Source organism: Acinonyx jubatus, chromosome X (assembly GCF_027475565.1).
Source record: "Acinonyx jubatus isolate Ajub_Pintada_27869175 chromosome X, VMU_Ajub_asm_v1.0, whole genome shotgun sequence".
Lineage (NCBI taxonomy): Eukaryota > Metazoa > Chordata > Mammalia > Carnivora > Felidae > Acinonyx > Acinonyx jubatus.
The window spans coordinates 112,727,038-112,746,692 of record NC_069389.1 but is presented as its reverse complement, the minus strand read 5'-3'; the positions used below and the strand labels follow the sequence as shown (position 1 = coordinate 112,746,692).

The window sequence follows — 19,655 nt, the reverse complement described above, 5'->3', positions numbered from 1 at the left end:
AAGAAGTGGACTCTGTCCTTCCACTCCTTGCATCCGGGTTGGCCATGTTGTTTGCTTTGACCAATGGGACGTCAGCAAATATTAGCAGAGGCTTGAAAAGCACTTGCACATCAAGGCTTGCTCTCTTGCTATTCCTGAAACCCCTGACTGCCATGCAGGTCCAGGTTATTCTGCTGGATTGAGACCCGTCACACTCATCATCAACACAACACCTAGCCACCCCCTCCCCCCCTCCCCCCGCCATGTGGTATACAGTGTTGTCCAAGCCAGCTGTTTCTCTATTGGCTTTCTGTCTGGGTTTTCTAAGTGCGGGTATTGAAGTCCTTTACTATTATTTATTGCTGTCAATTTCTGCCTTCAACTCTGTTTTGCATATTTATATGGATAATTAACTAATTAATTAATTCAGGTGCTCTGATGTTGGTGTTTATATATTTATAATTGTTACATCTTCCTTTTGAATTGACACTTTTATCATTATATAATGACCTTCTTTGTCTCTAGAGACCGACCGTTTGGGACTTAAAGTCTATTTTGTATAATATAAATCTAGCCACCTCTGCTTTCTCATGGTTACCATTTGCATGAAAGGACTTGTTCTCTTAGCCTATGTATGTTTAATTCTAAAGTGAGTCTCTCTTAGTTGAAACTTTTTACAAATACGTTCACAAAAATGTGAGACAATGCCACTCTATTTTTTTTGTCTTGGAATTTATACTTACTATTTATAAAAATAAGTTTGAAAACATGTTTATTTAAACATGTATATTTATGTTGTTGCTTTTTTAAAAGAATCAAATGGATATTTTATTTATTTTTTTTATTTATTTTTGAGAGAGAGTGAGAGAGTGTGTGTGAGGAGGGGAGGAGCAGAGAGAGCAGAGAGAGAGGGAGACACAGAATCCGTAGCCCGTAGCAGGCTCCAGGCTCTGAGCTGTCAGCACTGAGCCCGATGCGGGGCTCAAACTCATGAACCATGAGATCATGACCTGAGCCAAAGTCAGAGGCTTAACTGACTGAGCCACCCAGGTGCCCCCAAATGGATATTTTAAAAATTTGTCGGGGGTACCTGGGTGGCTCAGTCATTTGGGCATCTGACTCTTGGTTTGGGCTCAGGTCATGGTCCCAGAGTCATGGGATCGAGCTTCTTGTCAGGCTCTGTGCTGAGCACGGAGCCTATTTGGGACTCTGTCTCTCTCTCCCTCTGACCCTGTCCCACACTTGTGCTCCCTATCCCTCTAAAAATAAAAAATAAAAATAAATAAATACAGTCTCTCTTGCAGATAGCATATCACTAGAGCATGTTTATTTATCCATTCTATGCCTTTTAATTGGTAAGTTTAATGTGTTTACATTCAAAGTAATTAGTGAGAAGTGAGAACTTACTGCTGCCATTTTGTTCACTGCTTTGTTTGTCTTGTAGTTGTTTTCTTCCTCTTTTTCAGCTTCTTTATTGCACTTCTCTATTGTACACTGGAGCTCTCTTAGAGCTAGTCTTATTGCCATATAGATGTTTATTCATTGTTTTTGTTGGTTTTGTGGGAGAGATGAGCATTGGGACTTCCTAGTTTGCCATCTTGCTAACATGAGAATAGAGACAATTATCATTAACTCAGAGACTATTGAAAATAGAAGGAATGGAAACATTCATGAGGGCTCCACCCTCATGACCTAATCACTTCCTAAATGCCCCACCTCTGAATACCCTCACACTGGGGATCTGGTTTCAACATAGGACTTTTGGGGGAAAGTTTCATTCCTTACACGCTATAACTTTGGCCAACAGAATGTGGCAGAAGTGATGATGTGCCAGCTCCATCTCTAGGCCGCAAGATCATGGTCCTTTCTAAATCTTCTCTTCAATTCCTGCTGTGTGGGAAGAATAAGCCTGCTGGGAAGCAAGAGAACATGTGGAACAGACCCCACTTGTCCCAGCTGGGGCTGTCCAAGGGCAGCATAGTGCTAGTGTCCCCCAAATATGTGAGAGATCACAGTCAAGAGCAGCACAGTTATGTGCGTGACCCACAGCTGATGGCCACCATTAATGGATGCCCTATCTCCATACCTGTTGCAATGTACCTTTGTAGCTCTTCCCATTAAAAGATGAAGGGTTTTTTCCCCCCACGTCTTGAATTCACCATCAATAGGCCTTGAGTGGCTTTGCACACTTCTACTCTCCCTCTCAGAACTCTGCCATGCAGTGAGAACGTGCCTGGGCTAGTCTGATGGAAGATGAAAGGCCATGTGATTGGGAGCCAGCTTATCGCAGCAAACCCCCAAATATGTGAGAGAGCCCTGCCAAGATCAACAGAGCTTTCTAATTTACCCACCGCTGACCATAGACACATAAGGGAGTCTAGCAAAAAATGAGAAGAAATGTCCAGCTAACTCATAGGCTCACGAAAATGAAAGGTTATTGACTTAGACCAGTGAATTTTGAAGCGGTTTGATACAGCACAATAGGGAAGCAGCACAGGCCCTATCAACAAAGTAACCTGGAAGGAAGTGACTTTTGTGTATCTTTTCTGGGCAGGCATTAAATTACTATGAAATTCAAAATTGGTCTTCCAGAGATGGGACATCTTAATCCATGTTGATCTTTGACTTAAAATTTTAAATGGCTTTTTCAAATAAGAAAACATGCAAATAATGTCAGCCCCTGGATGAGAGTGGGAGAGCAGGAAGGAGGGTGAGAAAAAGAACAGTAAATAAGTGTAACTTGAACATAAAATTGCAATTGAAGTTTGTTATCTTAGTTTTCTGGTGTTTTGTGTTGATGCCTATGGTAAACAAAATATTAATTATACATGTGTACAGAAATAAACCCACTGAACTTCCTGAATAAAAATTTAAGTCTGACGATTTTTGACACTGGCTACACTTTCTGATATTCTTAATTGCTATTTCCAAAGGTAAACTGGCATAGTACTAAGATAATAAATATCCATATTTATGTAAAGGTCGTTAATAAACTGGGATTCAACATTAAAGTTGTCCTCAACAGTAGGAAAAAAACACTAGCTCCCATAACAATAAAGCATTAATGGTAATTTTGAGATAACTTCCCAATATTCTATTCGAACTACTTATGTCCTGCACTTTTGAATTCCGTGGATGGAGAGTTTTCTTTGCAGATAGCTGGGCTTTGAGGAATAGTGATGGAGATTGGAGCTATACAGTTTGCAGCCATTTTAAGAAATATATGCTAATAGAAAAACAAAGGCTGCTCAATTGGGAGACTAGGATATGGTTTCATAACACATAACATGGTTTAAGAAAGTCATTAGAAAAGGAGAAAAAAATTGGCTGCACAAAAACACAAAAGAAAAATTGGATTAATAAAGCCCTCATTAAACCAGGTAAAAAGAAACAGTGACTTAAAAGCAATAATGTGAACTTGCAGTATGTTTTGAAAAGAGGAATCCTTTTGATTCTTCATGAAAGTGGATATAGCAACCACCGTGTTAACCTGCTTCACCTCAAGCACTCATGGGAAATCATTTCCACTTGCAGCTTCCTGGGATGGCTCTCTCAACTTTTCACTAAAAAGAAATTGGGGTCCTTACAGAGTAGCATACTTTAAAATCAGCCTGGAACCGTCTGTTTTTGGGAGGAAGCCGCCTGGGCTGTGACATGAGTTGGCGTAAAATCATTCCTAACGGTCCGTGAAAATTTGAACATTAAAAAAGTGATTACATCAAAACATATCAAAATTGTACACCTTCAATATGTGCAATTGTGTGTCACTTTTACCTCAATAAAACTATTTTAAGTTAAAAAAAAAAGTGATTATGGTTCCCTAGAACCAGTAGAGTCTATGAAAGGCCAAATGTCTGTGATGATGCTCAGAGGGACAACATGAAGTGAGCAAGATACAAGTTGTGTAAAACGCACGCGTGACTCCCATCCTGAGACAAACCCTGGAGCAGGACCACCTGAGTCTGGGTGTTAGATCTGTGAGTTTTCTCACCTAGGAACTTGGGGGCAGATATTGCATGAGCATCTGGTTTCACCCTTGATGACGAGGACAGGACCTTTTTGAGGCTGAGTTTGGCTCAAAAGACAGGCATGTGTTTTGGTGAGTTTTTCCGGAATGACGTAACACCCATATCTAAATATGGTGCCGTGGTACTCCTGGTGGTACCACGAGTTCAGATGCGCCAGGACCCCATCCTGTAGTGGATTTTTGCAGTTACATGTTCCCAAGGACCCTACATATGCAAGAGAAGCTGTGCTGAGATATGGAAAAGAACTTTATTCCTCATTTTAGGAGGAGAAAACATGTTTTATTCAGTAAAAATAAGAAATGCATACAGGAAAGGAGAAGACTTGGTGCCATGAAACCAGAAAAACATATTGTCTCCATAATTGCTGGTAATGTGCTCATGTGCTAAAAATAGAAATATAGGCATAGTGTAAGCAACCAAAAATATTTTGAAGTCTAGACAAGGGGCAGGGGTTCGTCAAGAATTCAGTTTTGTTGATCCATCGGAACTGTATCTCATGAGGCAAATATTGCTTGCAGCTGTACTCCCTTCTAGGCACTCTGGGGCAGAGTTATCTGGAAGAAATGGTAGGGGAAATAAAAGTATAAATTCTGATTGGCCCCAAACAACTCTCAAGGAAACAGAAGATTGACTATCCTCTGCTAGAGAGGATTCAGAAACCGGGGAAAGGTTTGAATCGAGGTGATGTTAACCGGCATCGTCATTGAGGAAACAGCGTAAAGAAACCTTTGGTTTGGGGTGAGGGGTTAATATCAGTCTGAAAGTTAAGTCATTTTAGGACATGCTCCAAATGTCCCTTTTCAATAAACATCAAATGCTTTAAGGCTTCATGGTCAAAAATGAAGTCTTTTCCCACAGTTCTGTGACCAGAATATTCCTGCTCCCTGAAGAGGCATGTCTTCCCATAATGGAAAACTATTAGGACAGAAGGATAACCTATCTTCTGAGACAGGTTATCTAGACTCTTTGTGGTTGGGCAGGACTCTGAAAATATAGAGGGAAAGTCGAGGACAAAATAACCAAAAGCAAAAGAAGGAACCAATGCTGACAAATGAGGGGGCGAGGGAAGCAGTGTGGCTGTAGTAGGTCCACGGGCAAGTGGAGAACGGGAATGGCTCCATGGGGGAGTCATGGCGCAGAGGTTCAGCTTTCATTAGGAATTGAGCTCTAGGAAGGAAATGGTATTTTAAGTCAATAATCTGGCAGCAATTAACAGGATGGACAGGAGTAATGAGGGGTCGTGAGGTCAGTGGAAGGATATATATAATCTCGATGATGACAGCCTGAGCAAGGGACGGGAGACCAGTAAAGAATGAACAAATATATTCTAGGCACACTTAAAAGCAGTGTTGTTTTATTTTTTCATTACAAAGGTATTATGTGCTCACTTTAGACGTTTTAATAAAAAAGTACACGAAGTAAAAAGAATACATATACGCACATATATGTATATATGCAACCACTATTAGAAGTGATATTTCTAACTCCTAAGCCACTATAGGAAAGGAGGACATGCACCTCGACAAGCTTAGCAAAAAGAGAAACAAATTCAAATAATGACAGAATTATAAATAAAGGTTACATAATTGTAATAAATGTGAAAATTTTAATTATGAATTAAAAGGCAAACATTCCAGATGGAGTAAAAGAAAAAGTCATCATGTACCGTTTTGAAAAGATAAAAGACACACCTAAAACAAAACAGTGCAGAACAACTGCAGATCCTGAAATGGATAAAGTTACACCGGACAAGTGCTAACAAAAATCAAGTAAAGGTGGCCAAGAAACATCACGGCAAAAAGCATCAAATGGGTCAAAGAAGGTACCTTTATGTTGTGAACTAACACAATCCAATGAAGATAATCATGAAATTTAATGCACTGAAAAAGAATTTCAAATTTGCAAAGCAGAAAAGGCTAGAAATAGAAGACTATGATAAAATAAGTGGGAGATTTTACATACTCTCATCAAAAATTTAGATTGAGCACATCAAAAGGGAAAATCTGAGTAACAATTCAATTTAATATGTAGAAATATGATATAATATTACCCAAACAAAAAGGAAACATACATTTGCTTCAATTGCCCATGGAATATTTATAAAAGTTTATTACATTAGGACACAAAAAATTTCCAAAATGTATAATCCACACAGGAAACATTCTCCATCCATGAGACAGTAGGATTAGTAATAAGCGGGGAAAAAGGGTAGAAAAACAAAATGTCAACTAAAATCTAACCATGCTGAAATAAATACTTCTAAATAACTCTTGGACTAAAAAGGAAAACAAAACTAACTACAGATGAAGTGACCCCCCCCCAAAAAAAAAGGTCACACTGTTTTGGCTACTGCTGTTTATGGTAACACTGTTTATGTGGAAACTGGGGGCACGGTCAAACACATCCAGAGGAAAATTTCTCATTTAAATGCATTAAGTATAAAATAAGAAAGACTGAAAAATAAACTAAGCATTCACTTAATTATTCTAGAAAGAGACCAAACAGAACCAAAGAATATAGAAAGAAGTATTAACAAAAGCAGAAAGTGATATTAAGGAACAACTTTTAAAAATAGTTAAACTGAAAATAAAATACACAAATCTATGAACAGTTCTATTAAAGAAAAAAAAGGAGGATATCGCCATATATATGCAAGTTAAGACACATTAGACGATTATGTACAACTTCTAATCAATACATCTGAAAATCTAAATGAAATGGGAGAGTTTCACAAATTGCCCCAAGGAGAGGTGGAAAACTTGCATAAACTGATCATCAGAGCAGGAAAAAGACTTCTAAATACAGAGAACAGATCGGTTGCCAGATGGGTGGGGGGTGGGGGAATGGGTGAAATAAAGGAAATTAAGAGTACACTTATCTCAATGAGCACTGAGAAATGTATAGAATTGTTGAATCCTTCTATTGTCCACCTGAAACTAATATAAACTGCATGTTAATTCAATAAAAAAATATAAATGAAATTTTAAAACTAAAAATTCACACACATAAGGAAGAAACTGAGAGATTTGCATTTCTACCCTCCCACTTCCCATATAAGCACCAGGACGAAATGGTTTTATGGGTATTACCAACTTTTCAAGGGAACAGCTTGTGTCTAAGGCACACTGCAAAATAAGAAAAAAATTCCAGTTCATTCACAAGTACACACAATCATGATATTAAAGCAGGAAAAGGACATCACACAAAGGAAAACAATAAATGAGAGTTTCCCAACAAGCGTGTGTATAAATTACCTTCTAAGGCCTTGGGGGCAAACAGGCAGAGCCTGAGAAGCCAGCTGCCTCTGCCCTGAGCAGTCCTGTCCATCTGCCCCAGTGTGCCAACATGTGAAAAAGGTAAGGAGGCGGCGCTGTAGGCACTTGTTAATATAGAGCTTTACATCCGAAATCAAATACTGACAGAACCAAAACACCACTACTAAGTCAATTGGATTCCAAGAATGCAAGAATATCTCAACATTAGGAAACCTATCAGTGTAATTAACTACATTAAGGGATTAAAGAGAACAACCATATTATCGCCCTGGCAGATGCCAGAAGAGACTTTATACCATTCTTTGTCTGTTCCTGACAGAACTAGAAGTCAATCAGGAATCAAGACTAGAAGAGTATTCCCATAACTGGAAAAAGGTTATCTATCATAAACAACGGCAACCATCATGTTTTAAAGTGAAAAAAGGTATTTGTGTTCAAGTCAAAAACAAGAGAAGGATGCTTGCTCTTTATGAATCAGTGTAAATCTGCATTGTCCTACAAGTCATAAGATCTTTATCGATGTTGTACAAGGGGAAAAAAATGAGATACAAACATTAGCAAAGAAAAGACAAACGTGCCATTGTTTACAACTGACATGCTCCTGTACCTAGGAATTCAAGATAATTAACTGGAAAAATAACATAGGGCTAAGAACAGAGTTTAATATGGTGCCTGGATACAGGATAAATGCAAAACTTGTTGTCATAAAGATATCAGTTCTTGACACATTACTCAAAAGGCCTGAGGCAATTCAAGGGATTTTTTTTTTTCTTAACAGAAGTTGATGAGCTGATTCTAAAATTCATCTGAAGAAAATGTACAAGAATAGCTAAGTAAATCCTGAAAAATCAAACAGAATAATGGAGGAAGAAAAGCAGCCCCATCAGTTTTCAAAACATATTACAGTGCTATAGTAATTAAAGCAGAAAGGTACCAGCTCAGTAAAAGACAAAACTGGACAGAAAAGAAGCATAAGTATACCCATATACTTCCTGATAAAAAAAAAAAAAGAATTCCAAATTAGTGCAGATGTAATTCCATAAATAACATAGGAAAAAATAAACATAGGTCCCTTACTTTCCACCATACACACACACAAAATCAATTCCATATGGACATGTGGATTAAGGCACTACATAATAAAAAATAAATAATGTATTAGAAGAAAACATAAGATACTTTTATAATGTTGAGATACAGACACCTACCTAAGTATGAGACAAAACCAAGAAACTGTAAAAGAAAGATTAATATGTTTGCCCATTTCTATAATGAGATTGTTAGGGCAATACCACCATAAATAAACATTGAAAAAGACAAATGAAAGACATTTGTGGTATACAGCAGACAAAAGGATACCAGCTCTGATATCCAGAGACCTCGTACAAATAAACAAGGAGAAAGACAAATGATTCAACAAAAAAATAAGGCAAAGGATATGAACGAGCAGTCTCCAACAGGAGAAATACAAATAACTAATAAAAATATTAAAAGGTGCTTAACTTTACTAGTGATCAGGGGAAAATAACTTAATGGAATGAGATTGGATTTTTCATCCAAAATGCTGACAAAAATTAAAAAGAATGACAGGGTCCAGCATGCCAGGGGTCAAGTTAGCTCACACCCTTTGATCTAGCCATCATACTTCTAAGGTACCAGCGTGTAAAAATACTTGTAAATGTGCAAAAGATAGATTAAAAAGAATGTTTTTATAGCATTATCTGTAATGGTAAAGAAAAAAAAAACAACTGTTAACAATCTCAAGATTTATGTGGGAAGAGTTGAATAAATTATATAGTACACCTTACTATGGAATTCCCTCAGCTATTACAACAAAATGACTTCTATTGGGTCGCATGGGTGGCTCAGTCAGTTGGGCTTCTGACTTCGGCTCAGGTCATGATCTCACAGTTCATGAGTTCGAGCCCTGCATCGGGCTCTGTGCTGACAGCGTGGAGCCTGGAGCGGGCTTTGAGCTCTGGGTCTCCCTCTCTGTGCCCCTCCCCCACCCCTGCTCACCCTCTCTCTCTCTCTCTCTCTCTCTCTCTCTCTCTCTCTCAAAAATAAATAAACATTAAAAAAATATTTTAATGACTTTCTATTGAGCGCGGCTGGGGAGGGCAAGTTGTAGAATAGTATGTACAGGATGACTTCATTTTGTGAAACATCAAGAACACATGCACATACAGAGAAAAAGTAATCATGGCTGTCTCTGGACAGTGGAACTGTCACTTGTTACTCTGTCTACTACTGCATTTACAGTAAGCGTATATTACTTTTGTAGCAACAAAAAAATAAGCTCACTCTGTAACATTTGGATTAAAAAAACAACTGTAAGGAAACAGAAAAAAAATGATGCGAAATGTCACTAGACAAAGGCAATTATTATTAACCCGTCAACACTTCTTCAGTCTCTGGTATGCACATTAAACATATCTGAGATCTTCCTCTATGTAGTTTGGGGCTTGTCTTTCAATTATTGTTAAATTGTATTTTCCCTATAGGAAATTTAGAGAATAAAGAACTACAAGAGAATAAAAAGCCCATGTATTCCAGCCACCCAGAGATAACTGCTTAAGAAATACCATGCAATTTGAATTCACCGAATTGTATTATGAGTAATCAACGCACAGTGTCTCATCGATCTATGCATGGCCCGCTTTTATTTTTATCCATTAACTTATTGGATTTAATTTTCATAATTGTACAATTCTTAAATAGTCAATGGTATGCTTTTAATTATATAAGGAACACCCACCCACCGATTGAACCTGAGTGCTAGAATACGGACGATAGCTTCAATCCACTTCTATGATCTTCTCCTATTCCAGCCCCTTTCCTCAGTCCCAATGACCATTATCCCGAAGTTTTTATCGATGCTCCTTTGCTTTTTAATAAAATATTTTAAATCCCAAATATATATGTGTACCTAAATAACACAGTGTTTAGTTTCACTTGTTTTTGAATAATATAGGAAGGACATCCTATTATATGTGCTCTTCCAGGAATTGATACCTTAATTTAACATTATAGAAGTACAATCTACCCATATTATTATGTTCAGCAGTAGTTCATTTCTCTGCTATATAATATTACACTGTGTAAATATACCACAACTTACCCATTTTCCTCTTGGGACTTTTACCACTGACATAGTAGTGTATATTCTTCTGGTCATTTTTCAGAGGACATTTATATAGTTTGCTTTCTAAAGATTTGACTGTTATACATACTTCCATGTGACCTGTTCCTCTCACTAATGAGATCTTGTCAACATATTCCTATTTCAGTGAATATTCTTCTGTGGTAGACACTTAAATGGCTGCATAGTACTCCGTCATAGAGTTACCATATAATTTTATTTAACCACCCCCGATTCTTGGACATCTTGACTGCTTATGGGTTTTTTGCTCTGATAAGCATTATGATGTACATATCCCTTAACTCGGCAACTCTCCTTTAAGAATTTATCCTAAGTGATACCTGAACAAATTTGCACACAAGCATGTACAGGGCCACCATGGAAGACGACACAGTTTGTGTTCTGCACAACTTGTGTAATGTATGTGCTCATCACAGCAGTTTTTAGAATACAAAACAACTAGAAAGAACCTGATGCCCGCCAATAGGAGATATTAAAGTTACATATTAAAATTAGAACATAGACTCACAGTCACTGACATGGGAAGACGTTTATAATTTATTGTTAAGGGGAAAACTGGGTTAAATAGAAGTATGATTCCATTTTGTAAAAGAGAATAAACATACCTGTGAAAGAGGGTGGAAAAATATACACCAAAAACCTTCTAGAAATTATCTCTAAGTATTGAGTTTATTTGAGACCTTAACTTTTTTCAATTTGGTCTCTTTCATTTTGAAGTGTTTTCAACAGTAAAACTTGATTACATGTATAATAAGATGAATAAATAATGAACGTTTATGCACAATCATTTAAATATTTTTCCTGAATATAAAATACTTTCACACTGTAAGAACTTTGGGAGAAAAAAAAAAAGAACACCAAGAAGTACACACAAGTCACACATAAATGTACCCACCTAGAGATAATTAGTTCACAATCTCCAAGATGTTTATTTCTAGTCGTTTGTCTCTGATTATATATACTCAAGATAATTGCAATCACACTTTATATAATCTTGTGTGCTGATTTTTCACTTAACATTATATAATATCAACATACCACAAATATTTTAATGAAAGAATATTCCATCACATGGAAATAGCACATTTACCTAATCATGCCCTTAAAGTGAGACCCTTAGGTGTTTCTGTTTTTCACTATGCCAAGTACTACGTGAGGAACATCTTTGTGCATGAATTATCCGCATTTCAATGAAATAATTTTAAATGAAATCTTGAATAGATTCACTGAGATGAAAATATGAAGTCAAAGAGTACCAACTTTTTTATATCCCTTGATATATAGTGCCAAAACTATACTTACTATACATACATTTTTTAAGGCAGCATGGAGTGGTAGGGGAAAAAAGAAGCCAAAATACACGGATCCCATGCCCATCTTTAGTACTTGCTGTTTAACCTGATTAGGGAAAACTGATATAAAACATCCATCTTACTAATCAAATGAGAAAATAGATCCTTCAGTCACCATAAATGTTACTTCCTCAGGAATGCTTTCCTTAACTTTCCAGACTCTCACAACATCCTATACTTACTTTTCCTTCATGGTCTTGCAACAACTGATAGATAATTGTTCAATTATTTGTACGCTGTCAGTTTCCCCTAGGTGATTTTGAGCTCCATTAAACTATTCCTGGCACACAGTTGGCGCTCAATAAACATTTGTTGAATGAATGAAGACATGGATGATGGATGAAATGATAGCACTTTGCAAAATAAATCATTAGACATTTGGAAGGTATTTCAATTTTAATAATAATTATTATTCATTTGTATTACCATGTAGACAATTCTAGATCTTTAGGGATCCCTTGACCAACCATAATTTCATTATGTAGCTTTAATGCTTGTCATGCCACCCAGAGGCATGGTAGCAATATTGCTGGAAGCACCTGTTAGGAGGTGAGACTTGGAGAACCAAGTAGTTAGTTCTCTAGGTCAGCATGCTGGGGGTTAGGGAGTTGTAGTTACCATTAGTTGAACACAAGACAGTAGTCAGGAATCCAGGAGGTCAATGATATGTGAAGAAACAGGTAAATCCTGGAGGTCAGAAACAAACTAATGATAAGTGGTCTATATAGTAAGGTAAAACTGGAGAATGGTCAGTGGTAAGAGATTGAAGTTGATGGGAGGGCCAAATTCCAAGCACCAGGATTCAAAGCATGGACTTATGAATATGATTCTAAAGCAAACGGCTCTTGAACTCAGTGCTTCCTTATTTCTGCCCAAATTGAAAACGGTATCAGGAAGTGTTTGTGCCTAGTTCCATACACATGGGCAAGGGAATAATAGTAAATAGTTGAGGAATGAGATCTGTGGATACAAATATGTTCTGATAGTGACAGGAAAAAGTGAGACCATTTGGACATAAGATCTGATAATAGTCTGCACATAAAACGGGAGCAATCACGCTTTGGATCCCATAATTCTCATCTTGACTTTCAGCAGCAGATATTATAGCATAGCGGTTAGGATCATGGGCTCTGGTCACAAGCTAGCTGAGTCCAAATCCCAGCTTTCTCATTTCACTTATTAGTTGTGTCCTTTGGACAAGTTACTTCACTTCTGTGTGTCAGTTTCCTCATCTGTAAAACGGAGATGACAGCACCTACCTCAATGGGTTCTTGGGAAGATTAAATGAGTTGATGCATGTTACAACCTTAGAACAGTGCCTGGACGTAGCAAATGCTATGTCAAGTGTTATTATTATGATTACTATTATTATTAATTGGTCACATAAGACCAAACAAAAACTGGTGTTAAAAGAAATGGATAAATACACGGTATGTTAACTCTAATAAACAGTCTCTAAACAGGATTTTTTTTCATTAAATAAGAATTTCACTTGCACCTAAACATAGTTGACTATATGAAACCTATAAGCATTAGGGAAGTAGCAAAATTTCTCACAGCAATCCCATCAGTGTGTTTATTTTCCAGAGGCTGTTTTATGAACACTATCTTAAAAAATTGTAAAGCATAAATACATATTTACTAATAGCAGAAAACACTATTAAGCTGCAATACAGTTAATCCATAAAATCTGGTCTGTAAGAAGGAACACCTTATTAAATTTTTTGAGGCTAAATCTACTGTAGGCAGGATTACTTGTGTTGGAGGGCCTGTCTGTAGAAAGATCTGAACACAGAAAGGCTTGGACTTGGGAAGACTAATTTTAAAAAGGTCTGGACCTGGGGAAAGGTCAGAAGACCTGGACTATGGAACATGTTAGAATACCTGGATATTGTAGACACTGGAAGACCCAATGTTAGAAGACCGGCACTCTGGAGACGTTGGAAGATGTGGATATTGAGCCCCCTGTTGGAAGACTGGGTAGTTGTCGGAAGACGTGGAGATGCTGGAAGACGTGGAGTTGCTGGAAGATGCGGAGATGCTGGAAGACGAGCAGATGCTGGAAGCCCTGGAGATGCTGGAAGCCCTGGAGATGCAGGAAGACGTGGATTTTCTGGAAGACGCGGCTTAGTTGGAAGACGTGGATTTTCTGGAAGACAAATTTGTTGGAAGACGTGGGTAGGCCGGAAGACATGAATTTGATGGAAGACACAGCCTTGTTGGAAGACGTGGATTTGCTGGAAGACATCGATTTTCTGGAAGATGTCGATTTTCTGGAAGACCTGGAGGTCATTGGAAGACGTGGATTTCCTGGAAGACATGGATTTTCAGGAAGACCCGAGTTGTCTGGAAGACCTGGATTGTTTGGAAGACGTAGATTTGCTGGAAGACCTGGAGGTTCCTGGAAGACATGGATTTTTTTCCGGAAGACGTGGATCTCTAGGAAGACATATATTTGTTGGAAGACCTGGATCTAGTGGAAGACATAAATTTTCTGGAAGACGTGGCTTTATTAGAAGACCTGGATTTATTTAGTGGAAGACATAAATTTTGTTTGGAAGACGTCGATTGACTAGAAGACTGGATTTGGTGGAAGACATGGATTGGTTGGAAGATCTGGACTTTTCTGGAAGATACGGATTTGGTGGAAGACGTATATTTTTCTGGAAGACATGGAGTGAGTGGAAGACCTGGATTTCTTTCTGGAAGACATCAATTGACTGGAAGACCTGGATTTTCCGGAAGACATAAGTCAGCTGGAAGACTTGGATTGATTGGAAGACTTGGATTTGGTGGAAGACAGTTTTTTTTCTGGAAGACATGGATTGGCTGGAAGGCCTTGAAATTGCTGGAAGATGTGGATTGTCTGGAAGACCTTGAAACCATTGGAAGACATGGATTTTCCTGGAAGACGTGGATTTTCCTGGAAGATATGGGTTTTATGGAAGACCTATAATTACTGGAAGACGTGGATTATCCGGAAGACATGGATTATCTGGAAGACCTTGATGTTGTTGGAAGACTTAGAATTTGTTGGAAGACTTGGAGTTGCTGGAAGACCTGGAGTTGTTGGAAGACCTTGACACTGGCACCATTGGAAACCCTGGACATTGGAGACATTGGAAGCACAGGATATTGGAGACATTGGAAACCTTAGATTTTGTGGACATTGGTTATTCTGGACGTTGGAGACTTTGGAGACCCTAACTGTTTGGAATTCATGGGTATTGGAAGCCCTGAATACTTAGAGGCATTGTAAGTCCTGCACCTTGGAAGCCCTAAACATTGGAAGATATAGACAAGGGAAGATCTAGACATTTAGAAATCCTAAAATTGGAAGCCCTGGGTATCGGGAGATATTTGGGAAACCTGGATATTGACACATTCATGTTAAGACACAGAATTTGGAAGCTATAATTTTCATGATGCTGGAAGTCAAGGACGTTGGCAGCCCTAGACATTAAGAGACTTGGACAGTAAGATGTCAGGATGTCAAAAGACCAAGTCATCCAGACATTGGGGATGTTGGAACACCTAACCATTGGAAAACCTGGTTCTTAAGAGATATTGAAAGACTTGGGCAGTGGAAGAACTGGTGACAATGAGACATTGTAAAATCAGAATTTAGGAGACACTAAAAATTGTAGGAACCAAATGATGTGAGAGCTAGAAGATATTAGAAGAGCTGCACTAGGACACAATAAAACGTGGACTCTAGAAGACGTGCATATATGGGACACTGGAGGATTGGGAACATAGAGAAATTGGAACTTAGAACTCTGGACCCTGAGACAAGACCTGGAACTTGATGATTGATTATTGGAGAAAGTAGAAGACCTAGAGTTTTAATGTCCCCGATGATGAGGAGATTAGAAAACCCTGGCATTGGAGATGCTTCAGGCCAGAGAGTGGAAGATGTGGGCATTGTAACATTTAGAAGATCTGGCAATTGGAGATGTTGGAAGCTGTGAAGCTCAGAAAACCTGATGTTAGAGATACTAACGAATCAAAAGGCCTAATCTTAGAGATACTAGAAGGTCATGTTGAAAGATATTGGCAATGTTGAAAGACTTTCACATATGGACCTGATGTGACATTTAAAGACATATGATAAGGCTACTCTAGTAGTCTTTATAACTATGGCATCTCTCACTAAAAAGCAAAACACAGAGAAAGGACATCTTAGGAAGATGACAAAGAGGAAGCAGGGAAATTCAAGCGAAAGCAAGTAGTTTGAATGGGTTGGAACCTATTTTCATAGTCCCAGTGAACTAGCCTTGTATTGTTTGACAGGACGTGAATGAGGAATTATCAAAGATGAAGGAATATCCAGCTTGGAGAACTACTTGACTTTAAATAGGAGTCAGCCAGCCAACGTTTTCTGTAAATAGTTAAGATTTTGCGGGCCATATGGTTTCTATTGCAACTACTCAAGTCTATCATTATAATGTAGCCATAGGCGATACATAAATGAGTGGACATGGTTGTGTTGCAATAAAACTTTTATTTAAAAAAAGTTGGGCCAGCTTTGACCCAAAGGCCTTAGTTTGCCAGTTCCTGCTCTAGATGCCAAATCTAGGGTATAGTAAGTATATTAAGTACATCCCAGGCTAGCATTCACATGCAAAAGAGTGTGTAGAGCAATTTGAAGCCCGGTGGTAAATAAAGATACCATGTATGTGATGATGCTCAGGATAGGCGGCTAGCAAGAACCTGAGAATGGAGTTTAGATCTCCACTTAATTATTCCAGGGGCACAACAAGAATATTTGTATTTAGAGCCAAAATTGAATGGGTAGCATTCAGGACCCCAGGCAAACGGGGCTGGGGTTCAGTGAGGATACCCTAACTCGATAGGCTGGAAGCTTAAAAAGAATATTAAAGAAGAAAGTCACTTTTACACACCGGGGTTATCCTTCCAGGACTAAGCACCGTTCATCCAAAGAGAGGGAGTCCCCAGCCCAGGGCAGAGAATAAGTGGCAAAGCCTTCACTCTGTGTCCCATATTCTTCTCATTAGGACACTCAACATGCCACCGCCAATTAATCAAGAGCCAAGTCTAGGTGTTCGTAATAATGGAGGAGAAGAGGAAGGAGACTACAGCTTTGAAGTCTCATCTCAGGCACTCTGCCTTCAGGTAATAAGTCTAATTTCTGCTCTTACCCACCAGAGCTTAAGCAACAAACGTAAGAGATCAGGGTTGAGTTGTAAGCTGAAGATCTTTAGTACTTAGGCAGGGCTGAGGAAGACACGGGTGATCACAGACACTGTAGGAAAGAGAACACCGGCCGGCAAAACTGGTTACAATACGCTGGGACCGGGTCATGATTTAAAGGTTAAGTAGTGGAATATATAGACAATGGGCAGCCACTGAAGATTTTTGGACAAGGAAGTACCAGCATCCGAATTGTACACGAGGAAAATTTGTCAAGCAGCCAAGTGCCGAAGACTACCAGACATAATATACTAGAACATCAAAGACTCCCAGGTTCAAACACTAAAAGAGTTGGGATGTGAGTTATGAAGCCACTATAATCATCCAGGCTGAGTGGTAACGGGGGCTTGAACTGAGGCAGTGACAGCTCTGTTACCCAACAGATCCAGCATTTGGATGATGATGAATACTCAGCATTCTGGAAAGCATGATGCTAAGTTTCTTGAATGCCATCACAGAATGCATGAAATAGCAAAGATGTTCAGAAGCGAGTTATGCGGAATTGTCCTCCCCTCGTAAGAGTACTTAGATATCCAATTTTCTCTCAAAGGCAGCTGAGCTAATAATTTGGTGGTTTAAGCAAAGCAGGTCCTATAGAGCTTTATTGTTAGCTCCTATTAACACAGAGTGACTTAATTATCTTAAAAGTGGAACCAAGTGGATGGATTATTTTCTGGAGAATAGGAATATATCCATGTGAAAAAAGTCATTAAGAGTCATCCGTATATGAATAAATATCATGCAAGGATAACCACTTGATAAATAAAGCACATATAAATGGAGCTGCAGTCAAGGAGTACCACAGGGGCAAAGGAATTACCATTTCAGGTATCTTTCGCAAGCCAAGAAAAATATTGAAAATCAATTTTTATTCCTTCTCTCTTCTTAAAACCATCATGCATACCATTTTTGAAGGAAATTAGATAAAATATCAAAATATTAAAATCCTGCAAAAACATGAGTCAACTATCATCTTTAGTTCTATAATGCTTGTTATAATAATAATAGCAACAATTTATTGAGCGCTTACTATGTGCCAGGCACTGTACTAGGCATTTCATATAATCTCATAGCAATCCTATAATGGCAGGTATTTTTCGACCCCGTTTTACAGATTAGAAACTCAAGTCTGAAATGGTTAAAAAGCATGCCCACAGTCACGTAGCTGGTAATTGGCAGGGACAGGATTGAAAGCAACTCTGATCCCCAAACCTAGGCCCCACGCTGACTTGCCACACCCCAATAGCTCAAGGGCGATCCTGCGGGGACCAAGTGCCACTCACGCAAAGAGAGGGAGTCCCCACCCCAGGCAGACAAGAAGCCAATGGCAAAGCCCTCATTTATCTATGTTCCGTGTTCTTCTCATCACGGCCTTCCTCATGCCCCTGCCAGGAAATCAGGAGTTAATTCTAGGTATTGGCAAAAATGGGTTAATTATAATCACGGGCTTTATGCAGTAATGCAAGAAAGATGAAGTGCAATGTCTCAAGCACACTAGATTCCTATTTAATTTCCCGTTTGTTGTTCGCACTAGTGAAATGTCCTATCTGGGCTTTCATCTATTTTCTATGTGATTTTATGGCTCCCAAGAACATATACACTCTGTTCATGCCACAATTTATTTCTGAATTCTTAGATAAACAACCATAGCACATTGACATCAAGACCATTAAAAGGTAACTCTATGTAAAGTTCAGTGATCAATATATTCCATAGCACAAACGTGGTTCGCACACTCTTCGGCTATACACGCCGTAGAAGCCCTTTATTAGCATTCAGGTGGTGGCAGCTGTGTAATCCAAATGTGTGGTTTAAAGAGCCTTGTCTGCATTTTGAACGGAAAAGATTTTAAACAAAGGGCTCTTTTTAAATGTAATACCAGTTTTCTAATATTCTCTACAAGTTTCATCAACCTGGGCTGCCCTTTCTCCCCACCTCCTTTTCCTTTTCTTATCTTTTTCCAGTGGTTAAATATGTCTGTAAAGAAGGAAAACTCCATGCATTTCATAATAGTGAACACAACAATTTACCTGAACCATTTGACAAGAGGAAGATTCTTTTCACCCAAACTGTGCATACAACCTTCTAAAAGAAATTTCAGCTTGTCAATTTTGGGGACTATTCTTAATTTTAAAAAGAAAAAAGAAACACCCATTTGCATGGCAATGTTGTCATTCATTTCTATTTCTACCGCTTAGGTCTATACCAACTTTCAAATCCACCTGTAAGTTCTGCTGACTTGTTAAACTCAGCCATATTGAAATGTTCTAGATTTTATCGTCATCAATGAAACTTCTTAGATTATTTTAACTGGATATTGCATTAAACAAGAATTAGATTTATCTCAATTATTTTATTTCAAATGGCCTGGTCCCTAGACAAACATTTCCACCTCTCAAGGCAAAGTCTAGGCATTTCTGTGACAACTAAACTGATATAATAGTTGGTTTCCCATTGCATTATTTTTATATTAATGGTTCCTGGTTGATGCTGTTCAACTTAAATTTGATTTCTCTAACTCTGGTCAGATTTAAGAGAAATAAAATGGCAAGGCAGTAATCTCAAGAAATGGTAAAACTCTCAGGAAACCACATTCTCTAAAGGCATATGGAACCACTGATTATACTGGTAAAATAGTCATCGA

General features: G+C 38.3%; 1 protein-coding gene across 1 annotated transcript in view; it reads left to right on the top strand.

Moving 5' to 3' along the window:
* LOC128311449 (uncharacterized) overlaps nucleotides 1–17,029 on the top strand; it is a 73,817-nt gene extending 56,788 nt beyond the window's left edge. Inside the window, exon 3 of the mRNA XM_053201661.1 lies at nucleotides 16,816–17,029. Within this exon, the coding sequence (XP_053057636.1) occupies nucleotides 16,816–17,029 (214 nt within the window). The remainder of the gene's footprint in view (nucleotides 1–16,815) is intronic.
* Nucleotides 17,030–19,655: the final 2,626 nt, after the last annotated feature.